This window comes from Caenorhabditis remanei, chromosome I (assembly GCF_010183535.1).
Source record: "Caenorhabditis remanei strain PX506 chromosome I, whole genome shotgun sequence".
Taxonomy (NCBI): Eukaryota; Metazoa; Nematoda; class Chromadorea; order Rhabditida; family Rhabditidae; genus Caenorhabditis; species Caenorhabditis remanei.
In genome coordinates this window covers 6620981-6648169 of record NC_071328.1, presented here as the reverse complement: position 1 = coordinate 6648169, position 27189 = coordinate 6620981, and the positions used below count along the sequence as shown (strand labels likewise).

Sequence of the window (27189 nt, the reverse complement as noted above, 5' to 3'; positions counted from 1 at the left end):
AAGTGAAAGTAGGACAAGTGCGTTAAAAATCGATAATTACAAGTGGAAACCGAGATTAAACGAATGGAAACAATATGGAAAAGGGCATTTTGGCTCTCATAATCAAAGACTCGTGTACAAAGTTCGGAAAACCATAAAAATTTCAAAAACTGCAGGATTTCAGAAAAAAAATTCGAAGAAAACCGAGGCATCGAAAAAATGTCATGTAATGCATTGCATAGGGGCACCTACGCAGCGGCACAACAGAACGTGAAGTTTTCACTACAGACACAGCCGAAACGAGTGTTACCGTACTTTTGCTGCGTAGGTGCCCCTATGCTTTACATTGCAAATTTTTTATAGAGAAAAAGATTTTTTCTTTTTTTTTGAGGGCCTAACTTGGCGCAGATTTTGTTTCCAGTGAAAAGTTGTTCGAAAATCGATTAAATAAAATTTCTTAATTAATTTCCACATGTTTCGTATTGAAAATTTCTCTCAAATTATTTTTTAACGTTTGTTCCTAAAATTGTTCACCATTTTCCGTTTCAGTTTCGTCAAGCGAGGGCCATTCAACAATGAAGGTCGAAACCTGCGTTTACTCCGGATACAAAATCCACCCAGGACACGGAAAGAGACTTGTCCGTACCGACGGAAAGGTATAATACTATTTTTTACCGTTTTCAATCTTACAGTGTTTTTTTAGGTCCAAATCTTCTTGAGCGCCAAATGCCTCAAGGGAGCTAAGCTCCGCCGTAACCCACGTGACATCAGATGGACTGTCCTCTACAGAATTAAGAACAAGAAGGTATTTCGAAATTTAGTGGTTTTTAATAAACAATTGAATTCAGGGAACCCATGGACAAGAGCAACTCCAAAGAAAGAAGACCAAGAAGTCCGTCCAGGTAGTCAACCGCGCCGTCGCTGGACTTTCTCTTGAAGCTCTTCTTGCCAAGAGAAACCAGACTGAGGATTTCCGTCGCCAACAGCGTGAACAAGCTGCTAAGGCTAGCAAGGATGCCAACAAGGCTGTCCGCGCTGCCAAGCAAGCTGCCAACAAGGTGAGGTTTCATTTCTCAATGTTAATTGTGTTTCAAAAATTCTTTGTGCATGCTATTAGAACTCGTAAGAAACGTCGTAATCTTACGAGTGTCGAAGTTATGCGAAATAGAAAGCGTGGAAGCAATTGTCATGCGTTGGTATTATAGTTTCAAGTTATTTGAACCTTTGAAATCGATAAGCATGCCTCGTTAGAAATGCGACAAATAAAATCTCAACTAGACGTAGATAATAGTTAAATGAAATGAAGTCTTTAACAAATGTATTTTTCAGGAAAAGAAGGCCGCTCAACCAAAGACCCAAACCAAGGCCACCAAGAGCGTGAAGACCGCTGCCCCACGCGTCGGAGGAAAGCGATAAACGTTCTCGGTCTCGTTATTGTAATAAAATTTGTTGAAAATCCAACTCTTCTGAAAAACTCACACATACAAGTCGGCTCTTTTAGTTATTTAAAAATGAGTAGTATTATTCATTCTAAAACATGTATTCGGTTTAGAATGAACAGTTTGCGGTTTCTCAACGGCGGTATTGTAGCATTTGCTTTCGCAGGGCTCGTATTACTTCTAATACGTGATACCCCTATTGATTTGAAACATTTGAATTCGGAATGCATCAGTGCGTCCCTAGAATCTCGCGACATTTGTGAAATAACTGTCAGTAACACAAATCGTGGTATTTTTCTCCAAAACAACACATTAACTCGGGAGTTCCTTCAAGCAAAATTTGAGACATTTTTCAGCAAAATTTAGTAGGTTTACCAAGTTGTGAAAAAAGAGATGTTATTATTCTTTAGTTTTCTACGATTCCTCACCGAACAAGTGCAGTTTCTTCATGTTTTTGATGAAGCTTTCCTGGCGAAACGATTTGTAATCTGCGCCAGTTTCATGATAATGTGTATATCAATTATCGAGTTGTTGGTTGTTCGAAGAATGGGAAACTTGGTCAAGAGCTACCGAGCCTTAAAGAAGTTAGAATTGGAAGAGTCCCGCGAATGGAGAATTTGTATCATTAAGTTTGCACAAGAGAAAATTTCAGTGTTGATATTCTGCATTGTTCGGTCGTTTCCACAATCGAATAAGTGAGTTTCTACTCATGTTTCCAAGCCAACTAACACGTATGAGAAGGATTTCAGTAAACATTACATCGACTTCGGAGAATACGTTCGGGACAGTTTATCTCTTCGCATCCGTTCAACTGATATCACTCTTTTTGCCTGTTGGTATTGCATTCTGGCCATTTGCCATATCTCAACCCACTCCATATTTTACCGTTACGTCAAAACTATTCCACTTCTTGAGAGACCTTTAAAAACACGTATTCGTTCACAAACCGTGTTTGCTATCGTATTCTTGACAATGAATTCGATTGCCGCTCTATCAGGAATTCTTCTCGGTTCAGCTCTGGTTAGCATCGCATTTATTCATCCGGATTATTCATTGATTTTGTTATTGGAGGTGCTATTCTATAGTAAATTTTTGTTATTATTTACGAGTAAATTTTTGATTTCAGAGCGGCAGAATGTTCATCAGATGTCTTTACGTGGTTGATAGGATATCAATGAGTGTTTCCAAACCTCGTATGTATCAGCTTGAAGAGATGGTAAAGAGAGAAACCGTATTTCGTTCACCTTCTTTCTTTTTTTCAGAAAAAACTAACCGATCAAGAAGTGTCAGAAATCATTGCAAATGGTTGTTTTATTGATATGAAACGACGAAAGTTTCAGGATTACTATATAAAAGTCACATTACTTTTCACACTGATGTTAAATGCTTTATATGGGGTAAGAATCCGGAAAACGCTACAAGACACGGTGAAACGAGTCACAAATCACTGAAATTGTGATGTCTGACATGGTCGGAGGGGAAGAATTCGTCATTAAGACGTCCGGAAACAAAAAGTCCGGGAAATGTCGAAATAGGATCTAGATACTTGAAGGTTTACGACTTTGGCATATTTTGACAGTTTTTTGTCAAAAATTAGTTTTCAGAAATGTGTGATTTATGAACAAACTACTGCATGGCATAATTTTAAGATTTGAGCTGAATTCATCATTTTCAATTTCTCGTTTTAATCCCGAATATTTGTGAAAATACATGATTCAAAAGTCTGGAAATTCGATTTTTCTAATTTCGAGCTAGCGTACTAGTGAGCCATAGGTGGAGAAAAAATCACCTATGGCTCACTAGTTAGTTACGGTAGAATGGTTAAGTTACTCTAGTTCTGATAGTTCTATTGGAAATAATCCATCGCTGCTCGACTACTATTTTATACGTATTTAGATTATTATCTCTCATAGAAAGATTATCCCTCATAGTCAATCGATAAGATTAAATGATTTTTTTCAGAAACTCGGGCTCTTCAACCTCAAAATCGCGGCACTCGGATACTTCCACGTATGCGAACAAATGATCAGAAACTTGATGAATACTGAAAAATACAGTGCAACTGATTTACTATAATATTCCTTACAAACCAATGTATTCTTGAGCATAATAACTGTAAACATTTGTAAATAATTAACTTATTTATTCATATTCAATTTGATTTTAACAAATTCATAAATTATGCGAAAATGAACAATTCTCGAACCCGTTACTTGGTGAAAGATGAGAAAGAAGAAGATGTGTGAGACAATGTGAGATCAATTGAAAATGCAAGTTTCAGAATTTCGATTAATGGAAAAAACATCAAATAGGATTTTTCAACAGAAGGCGGATGAAACGGGGCAACGTCGATTCCACTGGCTCTTTTTGTCTCCAAATCGGTTGTTTGATTTTTCGATGTTGATCCAATGAGTTTTCCAACAGGAATTGCCTTTTTCGATGAGCTGGATGAAGGGGAAGGGATCTTTTGACATAATGGGTACAACATCTGACACATTGAACTGGTGACGTGTATATCGAACATGATGAGTTACAATCACATTGAGTACTGTAGGTGACGTGGAATCCAAGGATTATAAGGAGTCCGAGGGCAAATATCCCCATTTTTAGGCCTGAAAGTCGAGTGGATTAGAATTGTAGTTTTGAACGAATATGAGTATAAAACGTTGAAAAAAGATACAATTTCAGTGAGAATTCAAATTTCGCTCTCAAATAAAAAAGAGAAGTGTGGCTATAATTAGAAAGTTGAAAGACTAAACTGACAGTCTGTCTCCGTTTTTCTATCGGAAGTCATGTGCTTTTTGTAGGGAACTGTTCTATATGATTCTGAGAGAAAAAGACGGTGAATTACGCGCGAAGCACGTATTTTATGACGCAAATGAGATGAGTGTTTTTCGTGGAGAAAACTGTGATAATGATAGACAGTAATTGAGACATTCGGAACTTTTAGTTTAACCGGAAACGTTAATTTATGACATGGATATCGAAGGCAGAGGGAGAAGACCTGAGCGAATATACGGTAGGTACGTAGTTCTGTTCATTGTGACTGGGTACGCAAAATGATTTTGAAATTCGGAGATTGGTTGGTTCAAGTATAATCCATCGGAGAATGGATTCTCAAAAAAAAAAGCTAAAAACAAGAACTCACAATTGGAAACTTGTAATAAATAGAAGCAGTTCTCACACTTTAAGAGATATGACATGAATCGATGCTAAAAAACGAAAAAAGCTCCAGAGGCACGCCAGTGGAGAGTAATGAACGTGATGTGTCAGGAAGTGTCTATGAACTATGAACAACGCCCTTTGAGGCCTCACAAGCCTATTTTCGACTTGATGTTTCATCTGAGTTGCCACAACTCGATTACGGTAGTTTGGTCGTGCCGTGAGGTTTGGTGTGAGAAGAAGAAAACGAAACTACCGTACTGTCTACCAGCGTTCAAAAAAAGAAACAAGCAATAAGATAAATAGGGATTTGGGCTATGAGGATTTAGAAAATGGAAGGAAATCATATCTCGAGAAGTGAGAAGATTCATTTTCCTAATTTGACACTTCGTTTAGCAAGAGAACAAAACCTCAAAAATGAAAAATTCAGGAATTCAAAAATGAGTCAAACAAAAACTGACATGAAATATCATGAAATAACTGGAAAAACAGTCTTCGTCATTCTTCTTTGTATCGAAAAAGTTCAAAAGAGCCGAACACTTAAACTGAGCTGACTCAACTACAGTATCCTCACTCGCCAAAACTTTAAATACCAAACTAAAGAGACAGAAAAAAAGCGAAAAGACAATAAAAGTGGGTGGGGTGTCCTGAACTGAAAGTGATATAGAAACGAGACGCGGGGGAGGGATGAGAAGAAGAAAAAGAAGAAAAAAAGATGGAGAAGGAGAAGAAGTTCTCCGAAAAATGGGCGGTCCTTTTGTGATATGGGAGGGTGAAAGAGAGGGGGAAGAGAGAGGAGGAAGTTGATAATAAGAGTCAAAGAGCAAAATAAATATTGGGTGGACTTGGAACTGTGAAGTCTACTACGGTAAGCATTGGAGCTGTGTTCGTATTCAGAGAAAACGTGTGATACAGTTATGAGATGAGATAAAATCCTGAGAAGAAGACCACTAGTTCTGGAGTCGACAGAAACTATTGATAGACGAAAGTTTTGCAGAAAGTTTGTGAGTGACAAGGGTGAATTCTCAATGAGTTTGTGGAAAAAGAGGAATCAATTGTAAGAAATGACGAATCGAGGGAGGAAGAATCAACTTTATACAACTCTTATCAGCTATTTGCATTTTTAGGAAATGAGGAAAAACTAAGTGGAGTTTGTCTTCTTCCTCTTCTTTTACAAACAATGACTCGTAGTATAAGGTCGCTTCGATTTTATGAATGTTGCAGAATCAATTCCTAATGATTCGGTATATGTAAACACTGTTGAAAGAGCAACAATTCATACTTATGTCTGAATTATTTCTAGAATTCAACTATTTGTAGTTTTTGTAGTTTGTAGTCAGATGAGCACATAGCACGGTTTCAGTGTGAGTTTTTATGATCTTCATCCGATTTCCAGACTACGAAACTCCGATTTGTTTTTCAATTTTCTTGATTTCCCGAATCTTTTGTTATCAGTGGGTCTCGACACGAATATGTCATCATAACAGAATGTGTTGTTCTCTTCTAAAAATCATATAGACTATAATGTCATACTGTGTCCGCCACATGAACTGATTTCCTGATATTTCGCATTTCCAGACAATTGGGAAATTCGTAGACTAGAAGGTAACCTTTATGACTTGTTCTGAGGAGGGAGAGTATTGAAATCAAAGAGAATATCAGAGATACAAATGTGCTCCAATGAGAGTGACATAAATCAGGCGCAAATTCAAAATATGAGTGGTCTCATCAACCGTACTTGATATTTTCGAATCAGTGTTTCACCAGTCTCTCTAATTTCTCACTTCCAAACATTTTGTCATTAAAACCGGAGAGTTCCCAAAATAAGCCACTTTCAGACTGGACATTGAACAAATATTTTTAATTTTCAATTCCTGCAGAAGCAGTGTGAAATGAATAAATTTATTTCCGGTCCTCTCTTTTTTCGGTGGCGTAACCTTATCAGAAGCATTGTCACACTCACAAATTGCGTATTTCAAAAGTTTCTGTTTTCTCTTGTCTCTATTCAAATGATATCATTTTTTAATTTCTATTTTTTTTTAATTTGAAAAAAAAAAGAATTTTGGAGCCATAAAAAAAGCAAAAAAGAAGAAAATATTCGATTTCAGTTATGCGGGGGTTTTCTTCTTTCCAAAGTATACATTTCAAGACGTCTCTGTTCTCCAATATATCTGGTGTCAAAACGTCTCATTATCCACTTGAAATCTACACTTAAAGGGATAAGAGTCACTATAGAATAAGGTCAATTTTTGAATTTTCCTCGAAGAAAGAGTCATTTTGAGAAACTTCAGCAATAAATTTGAGTAGTAATAGTGACCAAATGAATTTTTAAGGAATTGTATCTTCTGAAAAGTTAGTAGTATAGTTAAGTGACCAATGGGGTCACAACATGGAAAAACAACAAGAGTTTGACAATAAACAAGGGTATTCTTACTATTTTTAACTTGGGGGTTTCCCTTCTGAATTTTTGTAATCTGAAACATAAAAAGCTACAGTAACCCTGAACATCTTCGCGCCAAAGGTACGCCAGATCATTCCAATGCGAACGTTCAGCAGATCTTTTGTCATGTGCCCACAGAATATCTGAACTCTGATTCTGACAATCATACAAAAGACGGACCACACCTTGCCACGTGTCATGTTATTCAACCGTCTAAAGCACCAAACCAAGTCATTTCATGAACGAATCATGACTCGCTTCAAAAATAGACAATTTTAAATTTCACTGATAAATAATCTGAGGGAAATGAGCTCGTTGACATTTTTCGAATACTTTTTATCATTTGAATTCAAAGTACGTCTCAAACTAGTGTGAACACATGAAACAAGCATGGGCCCATTAAAAATTTGTTTATCTGTGAATTCAGATATTTTATTCCAGTTGTTGAGTGGGCGAGCGAGGTTTTGACTTTGAACCCGGAGCCTATCGAGAACTTTTTATTAGGCCATAATTATTTTAACTGATAAGCACTGACGACAAACCACTGTCGGCTGGTCATGTTGATATGTCCTCAAGTTTCCATTGTTGTTAAATGAAACTTTGAAAAAAAATTAATTTCATTATTTACTGCGATTGAATAAAACATGTGAACGCTAAGCAATTAGTGAAGCAAAAGAAAAAAAGCATGGTAAACAAGAAATAAAAGAATAGAAAGCTAGTAAAAATAAATAAAAGATAAATAAAAGAGAAAGGAGACACCTAGATCCTTGAAAAGAAAGAGATTCGAGATTCATAACAAATTGGTACATGGGGATTTTTGACAACACGAAGGAAAAATCAATTAAACATCATTCTAATTAACATAAAATAATTACTTTTATTATTTTTATTCAAGATCCATGGGTACTTCATCAGTTTGATCTTCATGATGGTCTACAGAAATTTCTGGTATCTGCTGTTTGTCAGCTTCTGGTTCTTGTGCGACGGACACTGGTTCTGGCTCTGGCACTGGTACTGGCTCCTTCATCTCGTCCAATGTGGTAGAGGATACGGTTGCTTCCTCAGCTGAAACTATTTCGAATTCTTAGTAGAAACAAAATCACAATGTTAATTACCAGATGATTTTTTGGCAGCTGGCTCTCTGCTGTCGCTTCTGTCGTAGCTCGGAGAGCGTCTCGGGCGGCGTTCTGGAGATCTCGGAGACCTGCGGCTGTAACTATATGCTTATCAGTATTTTTATTTGAGAATTAGAAACCAACCGTTCACGACGGTCGTCTCTTCGATCATCATGTCGATCATCATGGCGGTCATCATGACGATCGTCATCGCCCCATCGAGAACGTCTTCGCGGTCCATCATCATTACGACGGCGATCAATTTGAGAGCGATCACGGTCACGATTATAATCACGATCTCTTCCGCGTTGTTCACGCTCGCGATTCCACAATTCTCCCTGATCAGGAAGGCGACCACGACCATTTTCTGGACGGAACGGTGGTCCTCCTCTTCTCGGTGAATCAAAGTGTGGTGGTGGTGGGCCACTGTGCCCACGACCACCTCTGAAGGATGGAGGAGGTCCGTGCATACCACCACGTGGTGGGAAAGGTGGCATTGGGCCAGCTCCTCTTCCGAATGGCGGTGGTGGAGCATTCGGATTGAAGCCTTGTTGGAACTGGAAAGAAAGATAATGAACTACTGTTTCAGATGATGAATACTCCCTACCATTGGTGGAGGCTTGTTAGGATCAAAGCCTGGTGGTGGCACCGAATGTGGTGGACCAACTCCAGGTGGTGGTGGAGCGGGTTGATACCCATGCACTCCCTGCATTCCCGGTGGAGGAGGAGCGTTAAGATTGATCTGAAACTATTTAAGAATTGTTTTTTGCCACTCTGCTCTAGATGATACCATTGATGGGACACCTGGAGGTAGACCTGGTGGCCTCGGTTGTCCTTGAAGATGTCCTAGCTGTGGATGGAATGGGAAACCCATTGGAGGTGGCTGTGGTACAGGTGGTTGCATTGATGGCGGCGGTATGGCAATGACACTTTCCCCATTTTCTTTGTAAAGAGATTTTTTATCGTCTGGGAGTGATTCGAGGTCCAGCATTGCACCTTCACAGAAGGCAACCAAATCAGCTGGTAGCTGTTGGTACGGCACCTCCCAAACACCACGATTGGAATCCCACAAACTAGCGAACTGCTCTGAATCCATTCCAGGACTTCGTGCCCAGTAAACTTTGACTTTTTTCTTCGCAACAACAACTTCTCGACACTTTTGTATAACTTCATTAGCTGCTTTTCTGGTTTCCATTGTAATGAATGCGCAAGCTCGGTTACCAATTATTTTCACACGAGATGCTTCTCCACAACGTTCCACAGCTTGTTTCAAATCGCTCTCTACCACATTCGTAGGGATTTTCTTGAGCAATAGTGTCCGAGAAGCGACTGAAAACCGACAATAAAAAACGAAGTAATGAATAAACACTTACTAATAGTGACTCCAAATTTGACTGCTGGGAGTCCCATCTTCCGTCGTTCTTTGTTCTCTTTTTCCTTCTCTTTTTCCTTACGAGCACGATCCATTTCATTATTATTCATTGCCTCAGCCAATTTTTTTTCAGAACTTTCTACTTCATTCATCATTGCTTGCTGAGCCGCTGCTACTTGAAGCTCATTCAATAGTGGATTAACACCCGCTTGAAGGGCAAACGGATTAAGCAGAGGGTTTCCGAGCATAAGATTTCCCAGCATTCGTTGATTAGCCGCATTACCTTGAAGAGCTTGAAGTTGTGCGGCGCGTTGCTGGAGAAGTATAGCAGCCTGGGCGTTTTGAGGATTTAACAGTTGTGCGTTTAGACCAGAAAGATTAGGAAGTCCGAGTTGTTGATTCGCGAACCCTGGTGGGAGCGTTTGTTGAAGCGCCATCAAATTTTGTTGAGCTCCAAGCGACATGGCAGCTGAAGATGTTGGAATCATGCTTTCAGGTACAAGAGGAAGTCCGAATGGGTTAACAGCAGTTGCAAAAACTTCTGTGATCTTAGAGATAACAGCTGATTGAGTGAGCATTGTTTGAGCCAATCTGAAAAAACCTACTTCAGGTTGAGGATACAGTTTTAAATAAACAAACCCTAAAATCTCATCATGATTCATCTTCTTCTGTTCTTCCTTTTCTGCATCTTTTTCTTTTTCTTCTTCATCATCAGAATATTCAAAATCTTTGGTCAATACATTTTGAATGCTACTTCCATTTGCCTTATTCCTCTCTGACTGAACTTCTGTTATCTTCTGCGAAAGACTTCCGACAAACGTTTGAAGCACTTTTTGTAGCAAAGTCCTATCCTTGGTTAAAACTCCAGCTCTATCAATACCAAACTTTTGTATCATTTCCAACATTTCTCTTTCTGATATAGTCCCATTAACTAGTTCTTCTGAGAGCACAAAATTAGGAATATCAGGTCCCGAACTGAAAGAGGTGGAGGGGCCAGCACCTAGCAGTCCATCATCTGGAGGAGGGTTTGGAGGGGTGCGAGATCGATGATGACCACCCGATGTTCTTGATTTCTTTTTATACGAAGCGGAATATATATTCATATCAGCTTTATCCCCTTTTACTGCTTTTTCCACTTCCTCGAAATCTATGGCTGAAATTTGAAGATATATTATTTATACGCTTCAAAGCCAATCCCAACTTACGTAAACCAGCTTTCTGCCATTTTTCCCTGATAGGCTGCATTTGTGTTTCGGTGAAAATTCTGTTACACAACCACAAATTGAGGGTACGAACAATTTTCAGTTTCTCTCTCCAGCTACACTTCAAGAGGGGCTCCATGAATTTGTCCCATTGTTTCAAGAAGCGTGGTCCAAAAGTGTCTCGTTCTTTGAGTTGATGTTTTGAAGATCGAATCACATTATCGATAACATAGAGAACATGGAGGCGCTGTTCTGGTTTGCACTGAAAAAATAGCTTTTAAAAGTTGTACTTTAACAACGCGAGAAAATAATTACAAATCGGATGAAAAAACTCGCCTTTGTCATAAGTTTCTCAAGTGCATAAACAACATGTTTATATTGTTTTTGTGCTTTGATGGCTGCATTGGTGATCTCCTGAATTTTGTTTTTGCTCAAATTCCGGGAATCGTGCAGTGTCGCCAGCTCAGCATTGAACTTCTTCAACAAGTCGCTATCCATGGTGACCCAAAATTCGAGTTTTTAACTAAAAACAAAAACTATTTTATGACGAAACAACTGCAAAGAATATATCGATTATTCGAGATGATTATTGAATGAGTGTAAATAAAGAATCAGAAAGTAAAACAAAACTGCTTATTATTATGCAACAACTCCAAAGCGCCTCGAAGATAAATTTTATAATTTATCTCCAAAATCGATAATTCTGATGCTGCTTAGTTCTTGGACTCATGCGCTTATTTTTAGGTAATTAATTGTGATATTTATATGGAACAACTAGTTCTCGACTAGTTTGTACTTTTTATAACTACTTTAACTGCAAATTCGAGCACTTCTTCGTAAGAATTAAAATTAGGGATACAAATTTGCAGAAAAAAAGGTCGACTACCACTTCGATCTAATGCCGCAGCATTGCAAATAAATTGTGCGGCATATGCGTTTTCTTCGCTCCACCCATTTCTTGCAGGGTTTCATTGTCTCCGTTTACGAGATTGCTTCGTGAGAATTGGAAGTTTTTGTTTGAAAGAATATATTCGAATATATTATTTGTACATTTTTGTTGATACACAAGTTATGATAATTCTTGATTATAAAATGACATTTGCAGTGTCGCATGTCGGAGTCCAGCGATATTCCAACCGGTACTTACTCCTTAAGTCTCGGGAAGTCATTCGACGCGAAAGGAAGGAAAAATGACCCAAAAGCTGCACAATTTCATACATTGCGATGTAAGTCTGAAGGTTTTTGCAAAGCTCAGCAGAGTTTTTTTCTGCATTTAAATATCCACATCCCACGAAAAATGTAAAGTTATACGCTAACTTAAATAAACTTGGAAAATGACTTTTAAAGGCGAACACTGGAAATAGAAATGACTGTTTCAGACGATTTCAAACCGAGTTCTGTATCCAACAATGCGGACACCTTCATTGCTTTCGGAAATAATAGTGGAGATGTTCACGTGTCGGTGCCGAGTGAGGGAGACAATATGACTGTATATAAAGGATCGAAGAAAGATGCAAAACCCAAGGAGTGTTTGTTGTTTTTCGACAAAAAAACGGGCACTGTCCGATTAGAGAAAATAACAAGTAATATAAATGTTAAAAAGACAAGAGATTTGGATCCTGGAACCGAACTTTCACTTAAACGAGGGATTGAACGATTACGTACGTCGTCTTCCAACCAACATCGTTCGGCATCATCTACGCCTGAAGAGAGACCAAAGAGTCAACATTTCCCAGAAACTGCACCACCGACACGAAAGGCGGAAACGTCAGATTCTGAGAGTGATTCCGAAGCTTCTTCTGATTCGGACAAATCTGCTGTCGACTCCAGCGATGACGACGAGAACGCACTTCTTGCACAGATGAAACAACCCGAAGTGACCGTCCCGTCCTCTTCATCGGCGCCTTCCTATCATCAAGAAAGCCACGTGGCCTATAATCAATTTGGTTCATCCAAACACTCATCAAGTCATAATAAGAATAAAGTAGACTCCGAGAAATACGGATTGGCATTGAGTGAAAGTTCCGATGAAGACGATTAACTTTAATATTTTTTCTTCCAAAACAAAAAATTTTCGCTTGTATTTTTTCCCCTATTTTTGCTGTTACAAATGTATTCACCTTGATTCCGACCATTTTTTGTCAGTCTTTCTCGTTTCAATTCATTGAGCAAATCTTTTTGGTTCTGTGATATTATTAATTTACTACTGGGTTCTATGTGCATTGATAAAAATACTTATTCACTCAAGAAACGCTTAAATAACAAGTATTCTAATGTTGTTGTCCAACCTCGACCCGTATTAGTTATCTTTTCAGATTCATTCAAATATCATTATTATCAGATTAAGAGGGTTGATATGATTCTTCATGCTTCCTTGCTATTTGTATTAGCTTGAAAATAAATTCTGTAAGTATTGAAATTGCAGATGACAGAACAAGAACGTCATCAGTATATCCCTGAACATCCGGTTCCACTGACTCTGGAAACGATTGCGAACTCAAAAACAGAGCGATTTGAATTTGGCAAAGTGTCAGTGGTTCGTGTTCAAGTCATAGCTATCGTGGAGTCTATCGAAATCAAGGATAATAGTTTGGTAGTTTTAGTTACTGATGAAAAAAGACAAAATCGAGTGATGGTTCAGAAGGTTATCTCTGTAAGTAAACAAAAAATAGAAATTTACATTCATGAATAATTAATCTTTTTCAGTCCTCATTCCCTCGTAATCGAGCTGAAGAACTTCTTGTAGGAGATTTCGTAGATATTGTCGGTAAAATGAGGGTGATGGAGAACGGAACATCATTTTTGAATGCTCTCGGATTGGACATCGTTGGGAGAGCACAACACGATTGCTACGTATCACTTTGCCAAATTTCAAAAGTTTTTTATGAAAAGGTACCAGTTTAAATAAAATGTTCTTAATGCCAACTAAAACTTTCAGAAATCTCCAAGTTTTCAGAATCTTCCAAGTCTTCCATCAGGAACTCAGACGAAAGTACCAACGAAACTTGGGTTGAAGAAGAAAGTTGGAAGTTTGGATCGTTTTCCGATGGAAATGCTGGAAGAATCATCGTCTGTGGAGAATAATATGGGTGTATGGCCAAAAGAGATCGAAGAATTGGCGGCGGGAGCTTCGACCAGTGGCATGGAAGTGGATCCATTTAGAACTGAGTCATCAGACAGTGATGATGATTCAGAAGATTCAGATGAGGATGAAGAGGAGAGTGAAGAGGAAAGTGATACTGAGGACTCTTTTGATGCAGGTCCACCCAAAACGGAACCCGTTGAACAGGTAAAAAGTTCAACTGTTCAAGAATCACAGATGGAAACAGACGATTCGTTCGAAGCAGGTCCTGCTTTGATCATACCAGTAAAGGAGCCAAAAATTGAATCAGGAAAGGTGGGAACGGAAATAAAGGAAGAAAATATCGAGGTGGAATTTGACTCTTTCGAAAATATTTAATATGCTTACTTGAATGAACAAAAAATATTATTCAACAATAACATTCTATTTTTCTGTTAAAATTCCTCTTTCATATCTCAAAGTTTTTTTTATTGTCTTTCTAAAGGTCTATCTCCCATTTCTTCTATTTGCCAGTTGTGATTAGTATAAACTGATTTACACTTGTTGATCAAGTTTACTTTTGAAGGTTTTTTTCCTTTAATTCTCTCTTGAATCAATTTTAAATCAGAGAATCAATCATTGATTGTAGCCTAATGGAATCCATCAAACTCTCTGTCGATCGCAGCAAAATCGATCCGAATTTCGATGGATACAAAGTCTCAATGGATAATATTCATTTCGAAAGCAAGAAACTCGAACAAAACAGTAATTTACTATTAGTTTTTACAAATTATACTTCTCAACATTCCAGTATTCCTTCGGACACCGTCTAACAGTATGGTGACTCTCCAACACATGAAAGTGTTTTCGAATGATAATCAGCTGTTCTGCAATGCAATCGAAGGCTCAGAATCTCACGAGCACTTGTATCGAATTCTCGAGACTGGACATATTCAGAAAATGGTTTATGATAAGAAGGTTAATATCGAGACCATTTACACGAAGTTCTAGTTTGTGAACTTCAAATATAATTCCCAGTATTTATACTGCAGTTTCTTTTGCATGAAAACATTTGAGAGCGAACGTTTATTATCTTTCAGACCCGTCAATGGGACATCTCAATTGTTGGTAACATTCCTCTAAAAGGCAACGAAACATCCGCATTTCCGACAAATCTTCTCTTCACTAACAAAAATATTGTTGTTGCTTCAAACGGACTATCCGAAATCTCAGTTTTCTTGGCAGTTTCTGGATCGAATTGGGTGAATATGTTGACTCACAAAGTTACAGAAAACTCAGGAATTTCACTGATTGAAGCCAGAATTATTGATGAAAAACTGAATATTCTGGTGTATGAAGTCGAAAATGACGATAAGAATAAGAAGACGAGAAGCAGAGTTCATTGGATTGTTGTCAAGTTGGATGATATTGATTATGCTGAAAATTTATCTATTGAAAAGACTACAGAGTTTATTCAAAAGGGGCATTTCGAAACTTGCACATTCTCGAACGAAGGAGATATCGTATTCCTGTCAAGTGAGAAACCACATGTTGAAGGTCATGAGGATGCTTCCGAAGTCACTGTTCTAGATCAGTCTTGGTCACAAGCTGAAAATATCATCACAGTCAGATTCAAGTTGGCCATCGAAATTGCGCAGGAAGATGTGAAAATCGACTTAACTAAAACAGCGATCAAATTGATTCTCAAAGAAACGACAATTTTGAATGGAAAACTCGGAGGAGAAATTGACGAGAATGATGTGGAAATTTGTGCAGACCAGAAAGAGAATACGTGAGTTCAGAGCATTCTAAGCTTACTCTGATGTTTGCAAAAAGACATTTCTCCCAGGTTGATCTTGAAGTTGAAAGCACTTGACGACAAGAAATGGGAAAAGCTGATCGCTATTGAAAATTGGAAACTGGAATCACTTGAAAATGAAGAGATGAAAAAAATGGATAAAGAAGAGCAAGTATACGGAACAGATGAACCAATGGAAGAATGTGATGAAGCTGATAGTACTCTATTCTTCTATTGGGTTCACCGAGAATCTGGAAAAGTAATTTCTCAGGTAATGATTTTTTAAGTTTTTAATGCAAAATTATTATAATTTCAGTGCGATGTATCCGGCAGCCAGGTTCTCTTTGTGCGTCGTGATTGCATGAAACCGGCTAATTTCTGTCTTCGTCATGACGTCGACGGTATTCTGTGGTCATTTGATAGCGAAGCTCCGTCCCATGTGGCAACTCTCCAAGCTTTCGGATATGTTCAAGCATCAAAAACAACTCGTCTCTGGTCTGGATGCTCTCCGAACATCTCTTTAGCTTGTATTGTTGAAGGAAACAATCGAGTGCTTCTTTATTCGCAAAAGGTGGAAATTTCTGGAAGTAAGTCAATAGAAACAGTTAGAAAATGACAAATATTTTTCTATTTTCAGGTCTCAGCAATCGAAAAACAGCACAGAAAGTCAGTCATGTGTCGAAACAATACTTGCTCCGTGTGGACTGTTCTGACCCAATTCGAGGAGTTCATCTCACTGAAACTCATATTTTTGCTGCTACTAAAGAGCACATCCACGTTGCAGAGCTCACACTCTGAAGACCATAACTCTTCTATATTGTTGATTTTTAATTTATTATCGGAAAAATGGGATTTCAAATGGTTGCTATGTTTGAAACATATTTATTTTGGATTAATTATCAAAAATGTAGGAAAAATTTCAAAATCACCTATACCCGTGATTGACAGAACAAGTGAAAAGTGGGTGAGAGAAATCAATGGTGGGCATTTTAACAAACTAGAGAAGATATCAAAACGGGAAAATTGAAGGGAAAAATAACACGTAATTGAATCATCAAAAAAAATCAACAAGTGACAGAAGAACGAAAGACTATAAATGGGATAACTGATTTCCGTGAATTGGGCATGGACTCATTGAACCTCGTGGATTGAGACCCATTTGCATTCGTTCATTGGGTGATGGGGAGACATCGATGGATCCTTCAGTACTGTCTCCTTCTTCAAAACAGCAACCACAACAGCAGCAACAAACGAAAAGGCAAGGACAAACTCGTCGTGGCTCGTCGGCATCTCTCATCTGGAACAAAATCAAGCACAGTTCACAATTTGAACTCTACACAAAACTAACTTGAGTCTCTTTCATAGAATATATCACTGATCCGATTATGCAAATGATGAATGATACGAAGTATAGATAGTGAAACTGAAAATTGAATTCTCTACAATCAAAAATCAAGATTCTTCGCCTACCGTATCCTTGAACATGAAGATTCCGAACAGCAATGAATAGAAATCAGCAGTCAACGTTGACAAATTGAACATCAATGCTGACGTCTTCTGAAGAACTACAGTAACCAGTGAGTAGAATATGAACATTGAGAAAGCGAACAATGCAAAGTAGGAAACTGTCGTTCCATCCCACACGATTTTTGACAACGCTTCTTGTTCGAATACGGCTCTAAAATTTGAAAAAATTTGAGTAAAAAGCGGAAACCATTTTCAGATTTAGGGCCTAGAAGCATTAGAGCAACTACAACGTTTTAAATATTTTTATAAAACTAAGCAGTTTGGTTCAAGTTGTTTTTGTTCGAAAAGTTCTGGAAAAATATCACGATATTTCATCTTGATTTTCTTGACTCACTTTTCTTTTTTCTCAACATTATTACGATTTTTCTTCAAACATTCTCGCTCCCCCATATTCTTCTTTTAATCTAGATTTTTGCAAAACCCAATCAACTAAAAAGCTTCATACGTTTGCACACCGGAAACGATGCATCCGAAGAGTCCAAGCATTCCAAGATATTCTGTCCGCGAGTGCTGTTTCACCAGAAATTCCTCAGCTACATTGCAAACTGCGTACATCATTGCAGCGGCTAGACACAACACATCTCCGAGTACTTTATTCGATCCACCTTCCGCTCCTTTATCTCCAAGAGCGTCGGCCCAAATGACACATGCAATTCCGATAAGACAGATTGTGACACCTAAAATTAGGAAGATTTTATGAGGAATAACTTGAAAACCAGTTTTTGGAGTGATTAAGAATGAAAAATAGACGATTAGGAATGGAAAATAGATGAAATTTCTGATGACGAAATTCAGTGTTTTACAATTAGGAATACACATTTTTTGGCTATGGGAATTTTTTATTTTTATCGAAAACATACCAAGAATATGTGAAGCCAGATACCTCACTGACAAGAATAGCCATGAAAGAAATAAGACCGTTGGAATTGTGGCACAGTCGAGGAGCTGAAATAATTTAATTTATTTTGAATGGAATGAGTTATTTGCAACAAACCTGGACAGATGTTAGATTAGTGTATTGATATGCTTTTACAATCATATAATTTGCTTCTACATCGATAATTGCAAGTATTAGATACCGCCATCCTCGTTTTCGTAGTACTACAACGAGTCCATTATCATCTGATTTACATGCAAGTGATATGCAATACACGAAACAGAGAAGAAAATAATTCGAGAATGCTTGGGCTGAAAAATATATAAATTTAAATTAAATTCTTTTCAAATTTTGAGATTAGTACAAAAAACTTCACTTACCAGCCGGTGCATTCACCTTCGCATTTGCCAATAACTGACTGGAAACTCCTGTTCCACATAAGCAGAGGGAGAGGATTTGTCCGAGAATAAGTGCTTTGAATGTTCGACTGAAAATTTGAAATTAGAACAGAACCCTAAAAACCAAGCTAATGTTTTCTTAAACTCTAAGTACCTAATTTCCGAATAATCTTTGGTAGACGAGGGCATTTTAGGTAGAGTTGCGAGAAAACCGGTAGTTTTTTGTGGTATGCTCCTCTCGCACTTTTTATCAGACAGATAGAGAGAGTAAGAGAAAAGAGGGAGGAGAGTATTTTATCAGTGGCACACAGAAGTAGGAAATTAAATGATGAAATAGAGAAGACGCAGACATTGGAAGGATAGAAAACTGGGAGACAATTCATGAGTGACACAGAGAGAATACGAAAAGAGGCGTAGTTTATAGAGAGAACGGCTCGACCTAGAGATTGTTTCACTTACCTCACATTCGGGTCATCACAACACGGCGAACAATTTATTGCATCTTCAAATTCATCTGGAGACGATAGAATAGGTTGTGGTGGAGGTGCGAAAGGATTCCGATGAGGTTGAACGGTTGTTATCGAGGGGGGAGGAGCACGAAGACCGTTTGTTTGGGGTGTTGAAGGAGGGTGTTGCGGTGCCGATGTTGATTCAGCACCGCAGTTTGTCATCTGAAAAAAAAGTTTTGTGAATTTGGAAGAACTTTTTAATTGTAACTTTTTGAATAATGGGAAACTGGATAATATAGGCATTGAGAGTTCAATATTTGAAATTTTCTGGATGATGGCAAGAAGTATGAGAGTGAATTGTTTCCCTACAGTAAGAATACGCTTGATGACATATTGAACAATTAGAAAGAGATAACTTTGATCCTAGAATCCTGGATCCTGATTCATGAAGGAACAAAAAGAAAAACCTACTCCGTAATCACCGTACTGTCGATGGTGATGATATGATGGTTGTCTGTACTGCTGCAGCTGCTGTTGATTCTGTTGATGTTGTTCTCTTCTGTATCGATGCTGTCGATCGTCGACGAGTGGCCGTCGTTCGCCGGCGTGCTCGTCGTAAACCGATCGATGATACGAGAATGAGTAAGCTGCAAAGACACACACAAAACTGAGTCAATCAGTGAAGAAAACTGACCACTTTCTTTTCACTCTCTAAGAAATGAATCAGTGAGAAAAGAGGGATATAGACACGGTGTGTAACAAATTGCTCCGAGAGAAAGAGCATCAGATTCACTGTTTTAACGGAAGAGAGAAGAAGGAAAGCGGAAGATAAAAATGTTTATAGTCTAGAAGAAACTCAAGTTTTCTTCGGATTTAAATTTCGAACAAAAAAAAGACATACCTCGTTCTCCTCCCATTGTTCCCAACCGTCTAGACCATTAGTGTAGAGATCTGAAAACTGGTGAAGTTTGGAAGTATATTTGTACAGTAGTCCCATAGTAGGGATGCGACGGTAAAGATGGAGAATGAAAGAGAAAGAAACAAGGATCTTTTAGAAGAATAAGACGCAAAAAGGAGAACTGTCGCAAGGGATAGAGTTTTCAGAGACTTCCAGACTTTCTCATTCTGATTCTTAGTCCAGATTATGGAGTTTTATAGATAATTCAATCGGGAACGAGATGAAACTGAAAATAATCATCCGAAACTCATCATGCTAGAAGCAACTTCGAAGAAGAATTCGGATGCGACTGGATACAAAAAGAGGAAATCTTCGAAATGGCTTCCAAGTCAACCCCTTCCTATCCTAAGATGAAAAATCTCAATAAACCAAATGGAATACTATTTTTTCTCGCATCTGTGCCGACTCTTTTTCTGAGTAAGAAAAATTGAAACCGATGCTGTGGGTGAAGAAGTAGTGTGGAGGGTACAAGGATTAGGAGTAGAAGACCGCCGAAAAGAAGACCCCGACGAAGAGCAAGAAAGAGCACCACCAAATGAGCAAACGTATATTTTTTCGTAGAGGAAAGGAAATAAAGAAGAAGAAAAAGAAAGTGTTGTTCCTCCTTTTTTTCTATATAAATGAGATGAATATTTCTTATTCAAATAAGAAAAAAAGAAGAGAGAAGAGTGCACAATCATTATGGGGTACTGGTAGAATATAACTGCTCCCTTCCTTTTTTCTTATGTCGAATGAAGAATTCGGAAAAACTAACACTTGAACGAGAAACACGCCTTCTTCATTCCCTTCTTTCACTTTTTTCTCCCAAGAGGCCATCCCTCATACACCAAGAATATTCACAGAAGGAGCAGAAGCACACTACTTTCATCTACATACACATTCTAAGGGTGGTGGGTGCCAAAAATATGAACTTTTTTAGAAAGAGATGCAGAGGAAATTTCTGTCGGAAATCAACTTTCAACGAGTGTCTGTTTTTACTTGTTGGATGTGTCAGAGGAAATGGAGCGAAAAGTTGGAATGAATGAACTCGAGTAAGGTTACTGTAGCACTTTTAAAACTGATGGAATCGATGGTTTTCGTGCTGAAAATTCAGTTGGATGATCCTCAACAGATGACAATCAACCAAAATTAAAAATTGAGTAAAACAGAAAAATGTCAATCTAAATAAATTCTAGCTGAAAATTTGTTTTCAGGAATCGAAAGAATGAATACGACTCTTAAATAAAATAAAACAAAATTTAAGTTTCTAAAAGGTACGAAACTCCAAACGGGAGGAGATTCCTTTCTTCAAATTACCACAAAAACCTCTGTTCCTTCCCAAATAAATTGAATTGAATCCAGGCGGGACGTGCAGAAGTAATCGAAATAATAGAAGAAGGTTCTTCTCGTTTCAAAAAAAGAGATGAACTCAGAATAATTGAAGTAGGTAATTCTTTCTTCTTTAGTGTTATCAGTAACCGATGCACTTTTTATCAGTTGGGTACACACAGACATGTATGTCGAAAAAAGGGAAGAAAGAGCAGGGAAGGAGATGAATCTGAAAATGAAGAAGAACCAACACACTGAAATTAGGTAATGTTCTCATCGTTGACGAAAATTTTCAAATTAGAATTTTCTGAAAAAAAAAACAAAAGAAATATGAAGATTAGCCATCCACCGATCGACTATCAGAAGTTACTCGCATACCGGAAGTTCTACACCAACAAGAGGACGTGCTCCCAACAACTGTAACAATGACACCGGATCCAAGAACTCTCTGACCAAGGTGCTCGACCTTTGGGAGTACGATAATAAGATCTAGAGAACAAATTTGAAAATTTTGAATTTTTTAAGTGAATTCTGGGCGTAAACCAAGTATAGTCTAGTCAGATCTTTTAAAAAATGTACACACCGAAACTAAGCCAATTCCAGCCGAAAACGAAGCCAATTTAAGAAAAAATTCCAGTCGATTTATTCCGACTCTTCTTGGTTCTCTATCAAAGCTTATATAATGTTGTATATCTCAATTCATTCGTATTATGGTACATTCGGCAGAAAAATACAATAACAAAACAAGAAGGTGGAAAAAAGAAAACTTTGGGCATAAATTATAAATATGTATATAAAACGAAGCGCTTTTTTGTTGTGAGGGGTCGAGGTTGTTGGGTGGAAGTTTGTAACGAATAAGATTGAGTGAAAATGAGATGGGAAGGGATAACAGTAAGTAGATGGTATGTTTTGTATCAACTCTGTAACAAGACATCGTATTCACGAAGCCGGTTACCAAACCGATACGTATCCCGCAATTTTTGAAAAAAGGTAAAAAAATGGAACAAGATGAAACATTTGAGATTAAAACGAGATGGAAGTGTATGAGGGAGGGAGGTTGAGGAAAAGTAGATTATTATAATTCATGCATTGATGAACATGTTCTTCTGATTTTTGTCGTCGAAAAAGAAAAATCAGCAAACTATTTTCTGAGCATCATATTCAGGCACTTGGTGGAGCATAATTTGGCTGAGTGGACACGAAATAATCATCGAAGAAATGGTACAAGGTATCGAAAGTAGGTCGTCTCTCTGGTGACTTATCCCAACACTTCAGCATCACCTCCTCGTAAATTTGTTCTGGACATCCACGTGGCATTGGCATACGGTAGCCAAGCTCGACTTGCTCAACCACTTCACGGTTATGCATTCCTGAAATTATGCGAAAATAGAAAAATGAGATTATTCTTCCTTTTTTTCTCACCTGGATACGGCACTTGTCCCTTCGTCATAATCTCATATAGAAGAATACCATATGACCAGACGTCGCTCTTTACAGTGAAGTTTCCACATGTTGCAGCTTCTGGAGCTGTCCATTTAATTGGGAACTTCGCTCCTGTTCGAGCCTCATAAATATCCTCCTCCATCAACTTTCGTGCAAGACCGAAATCCGCGACTTTGACGACTGGAACACCAGATATCTTGTCACCGACAAGGACGTTACGGGCAGCCAAATCACGATGTACAAGTTTTCTCTCTTCTAAATACATCATTCCATTCGCAATTTGCGCAGCCATATCGACAAGAGCCTGAATTCCAAGTGTGCTTCCATCATTTCGAAGGTAATGGAGAAGTGACCCATTAATCATGTACTCTGTGATAATGTAGAATGGCTCTTCGCGAGTGCAGACAGCATACAGTTTGACAAGATTCGGATGATCACATTGTTTCATGATTTGGGCTTCTCTGAAAAACGTCGATTTGTATGTCACTGATATTATTCTGATAATCGAAGAACACAATTTTCCTAGTTAACATTCTCTGAATCTGAAAATAAATTTGATTTGATTTCTACTCCCAACCAGATTGTGTCAAACAAGCAAATCAATGTTTTCATTTTTGTTGCTTTTGTCTTATCTAATCCTCCTCTCTCACAATACTATTTTTCTTTTTCTGGACAGTCTTCTTCCTTATGTTTTCTCATAATGTGAGTCATCAACAACACTGTTCTCGAATTTGTGTCTCTCTTGTTTCTGCATCAATCAGTCAATTTCAATTCTTTATCACGGAAGTTCTCTATTTTCGGTTGATTCATTAAAAGGAAACGTGCGTCAATTGCTAACTACGATACCTGAAAAGGTAGCTTCGCAACATTCAGCTGCATTTTTTCTCTCTATTGTCGCAACAAAAAAGTTCCGACATTTTTTCTCACGTCAGAGTGCAGACTCAGTAGTAATTTTGCACTGAGTCCGCCATTGTCGTGAGAATAAAATGTTGGAACTTTTTTATTTCGATAATAACTGCACTCATAATAGTCAACTCATTTAAAGTTTTTCTTCGGCTGAAACTTACTGTAAGAAAGCTTCTGGTGACATAGTGCCCGGTTTCATCGTTTTGATTGCAACCTCTACGATTCCTCTCCACTTTCCATACCAGACTTCTCCGAAGTTACCATCTCCCAACTTTCTCTTCAAATGCAATTGATTTCGTGGAATTTCCCAATTTTGTTGTGTATCGTGTGAGAGATCTGGTCGAGTAGGGGCGAGGCGTGGAGCAGGGAATGTTAATTGACAGCACAGGCCATCGGCCATATCAGAATAATATCTGACGAGATCTTGAAGTGATCGGAATGTTCGTCGTGTTGTGATGAAATATCCTTGATCATGATCGAGCCGCTTGATTTTGTAGTGCTTTACTGTACCTGAAAATCGTCTATGAATGAACGTTAAAGAGTAGTTTTTTTAAATTCATATTTTTTATATGAAAATCGTTGAAACTTCGTCAGAAGTAAGAAGTTAATGAAATTTGTTTCGGTAATTTATATGTTTTCTTCCTCACCTCCACTCCTCGGATCATCTGTATCTCGGATTGTTAATGCAAATTCTCGAGTGTCTGCTTCTCGTTCTCTTATCAAGAATGTTCCTTTTGGAAGATTCGATGATAAGACCAGTCGTTCTGCTCGATTTCTGGGAATCTTCCCAGCGTACCATCTGAAATAATACTGATTTCAGAATCCAGATTTTAAGTTTTGTATGCATAGATCATAAAAACTCTCATACTTTTCTCATGATTTTCCTGAGTCTCACAACTACTTTTCACTTTTCAGACTCCATTCACACCAAAAACCACTTACTCTTCACTCTCAATCGTCTGTTGCCTAGCAACAAAATTTCGTGGCACATATCCAGTTTGTCCGGTCCTTTGATGTCGTACATACCACCAATCGCAATTCGAGTGATCCAATAAATACATAGCATCGCCTTTTTGGAAACTCAAATCGCCATCTGCACGTGAATCATATGGATAGAGAGCAACAAGAATCTCTCGCTCCTGAGGTCGACCACTTCCCAATCCAGCATCTGATGTTCCATTTAATGATATTGTTCCTTCATTTCCACCGTTGTTCACGTGGAATACTGTTTGCTGTTGTGGAGTTGCGAATCTGAATTGTAATCTTATGAGGTGAGTGGAGAAGTTCTTTCTCAAATGTCTTACCTGTTAATATCTATCCGTTCTGCTGGACCCAATTCACTGCCGCCTGACCGCCGCTCTTTCGAAAATAAACAACCCATTTTTATTCTGAAAATACAAATTTGATTTCAGTGTGTTACAGTGATGATATTTCTAGAATATTTAAAAACAGCTCGTTTCGCAAGAGCTTACGCTCTAGATATTTTTAAAAAAATCATGTTTTTTTTCATGATGAAATGGAAAATTCACTCACACTAGACCTGTATTCAATTAAAAGAGATGGATTATTCGGCATGCATGGAGGCGAGGTTGATTGACGGACTTTCTGCAAATAATTGTTGTGATTAGATTCTAGGAAAAAAAACTCAGAAAAATCAGAAAAATCGAACGAAAAGTAAGAGAACTAGGTCAACATTGACATTTTTATAATAAAAATGACAATAATTGTTATTTTCAAACATTGTCAGTGCTTCCTCCGTAAATTTGATATGAGTCACCAAAATGAAAAAAAGAACTCACGAAAAATAAAAATATAGTGTGAGAATAGTGTGAAGCTCAGTGACGAGAGAACGTTACGAAACAAGATGCTTAGAGAAAAATAAAGTAAAATGGGAAATGTGAGAAGAAGAAAGAAGAGGAGAACAACGAGATGCAACGTTTCTGTTTTCACAGAGTTCAATTGATTTGGATGGGTGTGAAAAGTGGATTGGGGAAGAGAGCGAGAGAGAGCGGAAGAATCAATGGTTCTCACGGAATTCAATGAATCCCTAATTTTACAGGAGACACTCATCAGCCGTGGTCATTAAAATATTTTCGAAGAAATGGAAAAAAGTTCGTTTTTTTTTTCAAGTAGTGATTAGTATTTTAATTAGTGCATAAAAAGAGCTACATGATTTTAAAACGTTCTAGAAAAAACTTATATGTCTATATTTGCAAGAGGAATATATAAAATTAAAAGAAAATATTGGAAACATTTTCAAGCCGTTATGATATTTTGGATACTTTTATGCTACATCCTACGAATCTTCACTAAAATTATTGTTATCTCGAAATCCGTTTCAAATCGGAATAAACGAACAACAATAGAAACATCAAGCGAATGTGAAGAGGAGCGAGCAGGTCATCATTATCTCTTATCCATTTCTCCTTCTCTCTTCGATTCATTTGGTATAACACGACTTTGTCACTTTCTCTTATTCTTCATTCCGCACCAAGACGTGTCTTCTTTCTGAGACGTCGTCTATGATTATTATTTGGAAGGCGAAAGCGTCCCGGGGTGGATACCAGAGAGATAAGGGCTTATTTACAACAAAAAATCAGAGATTCATTCAATTTTCCAGTTGAATACAACAGAGGAATCTCTTTTGAAAATAGAATATTATAAGTGAGGTTTTTAGTTTCTCAACAAAGATATTCCCTCTTTCTAATCTCATTTTCTATCCTTTTTTGTTACGAAAACGCAACGATTTCGCAACGTCTAGCACTAATAAAGCCAGAAGCATTTGTGAAGAAGATCAGTACAACCTAAATACAATAACATGCAAAAAAGAAATGAACACCAGCAGGTGTCGCCCGTCGACACATTATTTGCACACCTGTTTAGGAGGCGATAGTTTTCGATACTCAAAAAATGAAAAGAAAGAGTAGATAGAGAAAAAGAGTGATTTTCCCTCTTTCTCTCCAGTGAATGAACAAGAAATCGTTTTCTAGGCCATGAGACAACCATTTCTTTACGTATACCGGAGGAGGCAAAAACCGTCGACCGATAAGTTTCGCATTCCATGTGGGCGACGAAAAAAGTGCGGAATTTTTTTGAGCAAAAACGAGAGCGATAAGGAACAATTGGTGTTGTTTTTGAGAAATTAGGCCAATTTTCAAAACAGAGAAACGGATTTACGGAGAAATTCACTCACGAATCGCCTGATTCAGTTCTTTGAATCAGTTTCTGGAATGTTTCTTTTAGAGAAGTGATAAAATCACTCTGATATGAAGCGGATGGTTTTATCAGAAATTTTTAAAACATTGCTGCGAAAAAAAACCATGGGAATCTAGAATAGGAATCCGGATGCGATTTCGAGCTTGATTTTTTGCTGTAACAAGCTGAATTTTTTCTTTGTCAAGTTTAATAAAACCATGATACACCAGAACTTTAAAAACTAACGATAATCAATGTATGCAACTAATTGAAACACTTTTTGAAGACTTCCCTTGACCTAAATCCGCATTTTTCATGTTTTCTCGGGAGAACTGAAGCATAAATATCCTGTAGTCGGCTCTCGAATAATAAACCGGTGTACTCAACGAGCCATAAATATATTCTGCACTAGCTGCTACCTATCCTATAACTTTTTATGGCCGACCAGATTCTAAGCATAACAGAACCACAATGAGTGATATCAATCTTCTGTATACCTGAAGCTCTATGGAGACAGGAGACTCATTAAAAATGCCAATTATTCGCGAATCGCGATAATA

At 37.8% G+C, this 27189-nt stretch overlaps 8 protein-coding genes across 8 annotated transcripts; 5 read left to right on the top strand and 3 right to left on the bottom strand.

Annotated features, from left to right (window-relative positions):
* Positions 1–554: 554 nt before the first annotated feature.
* Positions 555–1395, top strand: GCK72_001252 (uncharacterized protein; the record flags this gene model as incomplete). The annotated part of the gene is made up of 4 exons (XM_003111204.1): positions 555–635; positions 683–784; positions 828–1037; positions 1309–1395. The coding sequence occupies 4 exons, from the start codon at positions 555–557 to the stop codon at positions 1393–1395; spliced, it is 480 nt and encodes a 159-aa protein (XP_003111252.1).
* A 569-nt stretch (positions 1396–1964) lies between these two features.
* Positions 1965–3494, top strand: GCK72_001251 (uncharacterized protein; the record flags this gene model as incomplete). The annotated part of the gene is made up of 5 exons (XM_003111169.2): positions 1965–2113; positions 2168–2489; positions 2545–2634; positions 2681–2815; positions 3381–3494. The coding sequence occupies 5 exons, from the start codon at positions 1965–1967 to the stop codon at positions 3492–3494; spliced, it is 810 nt and encodes a 269-aa protein (XP_003111217.2).
* Positions 3495–3722: 228 nt separating this feature from the next.
* GCK72_001250 (uncharacterized protein) lies at positions 3723–4022 on the bottom strand (the record flags this gene model as incomplete). The annotated part of the gene is made up of 1 exon (XM_003111122.2): positions 3723–4022. The coding sequence occupies one exon, from the start codon at positions 4020–4022 to the stop codon at positions 3723–3725; it is 300 nt and encodes a 99-aa protein (XP_003111170.2).
* Positions 4023–11820: 7798 nt separating this feature from the next.
* Positions 11821–12750, top strand: GCK72_001249 (uncharacterized protein; the record flags this gene model as incomplete). The annotated part of the gene is made up of 2 exons (XM_003111397.2): positions 11821–11935; positions 12089–12750. The coding sequence occupies 2 exons, from the start codon at positions 11821–11823 to the stop codon at positions 12748–12750; spliced, it is 777 nt and encodes a 258-aa protein (XP_003111445.2).
* Positions 12751–13134: 384 nt separating this feature from the next.
* GCK72_001248 (uncharacterized protein) lies at positions 13135–14169 on the top strand (the record flags this gene model as incomplete). Its single annotated transcript, XM_053722891.1, has 3 exons — positions 13135–13362; positions 13416–13601; positions 13648–14169. 3 exons carry the CDS (start codon positions 13135–13137, stop codon positions 14167–14169), a joined length of 936 nt encoding a protein of 311 aa, XP_053591536.1.
* A 254-nt stretch (positions 14170–14423) lies between these two features.
* GCK72_001247 (uncharacterized protein) lies at positions 14424–16366 on the top strand (the record flags this gene model as incomplete). Its single annotated transcript, XM_003111145.2, has 6 exons — positions 14424–14535; positions 14582–14748; positions 14871–15562; positions 15620–15839; positions 15885–16155; positions 16206–16366. 6 exons carry the CDS (start codon positions 14424–14426, stop codon positions 16364–16366), a joined length of 1623 nt encoding a protein of 540 aa, XP_003111193.2.
* Positions 16367–16658: 292 nt separating this feature from the next.
* GCK72_001246 (uncharacterized protein) lies at positions 16659–19736 on the bottom strand (the record flags this gene model as incomplete). Its single annotated transcript, XM_003111126.2, has 10 exons — positions 16659–16865; positions 16917–16991; positions 17039–17246; positions 17541–17772; positions 17956–18040; positions 18090–18283; positions 18353–18459; positions 18830–19041; positions 19291–19466; positions 19721–19736. The coding sequence occupies 10 exons, from the start codon at positions 19734–19736 to the stop codon at positions 16659–16661; spliced, it is 1512 nt and encodes a 503-aa protein (XP_003111174.2).
* A 2510-nt stretch (positions 19737–22246) lies between these two features.
* Positions 22247–24815, bottom strand: GCK72_001245 (uncharacterized protein; the record flags this gene model as incomplete). The annotated part of the gene is made up of 6 exons (XM_003111057.2): positions 22247–22455; positions 22508–22989; positions 23596–23944; positions 24082–24233; positions 24377–24685; positions 24739–24815. 6 exons carry the CDS (start codon positions 24813–24815, stop codon positions 22247–22249), a joined length of 1578 nt encoding a protein of 525 aa, XP_003111105.1.
* Positions 24816–27189: the final 2374 nt, after the last annotated feature.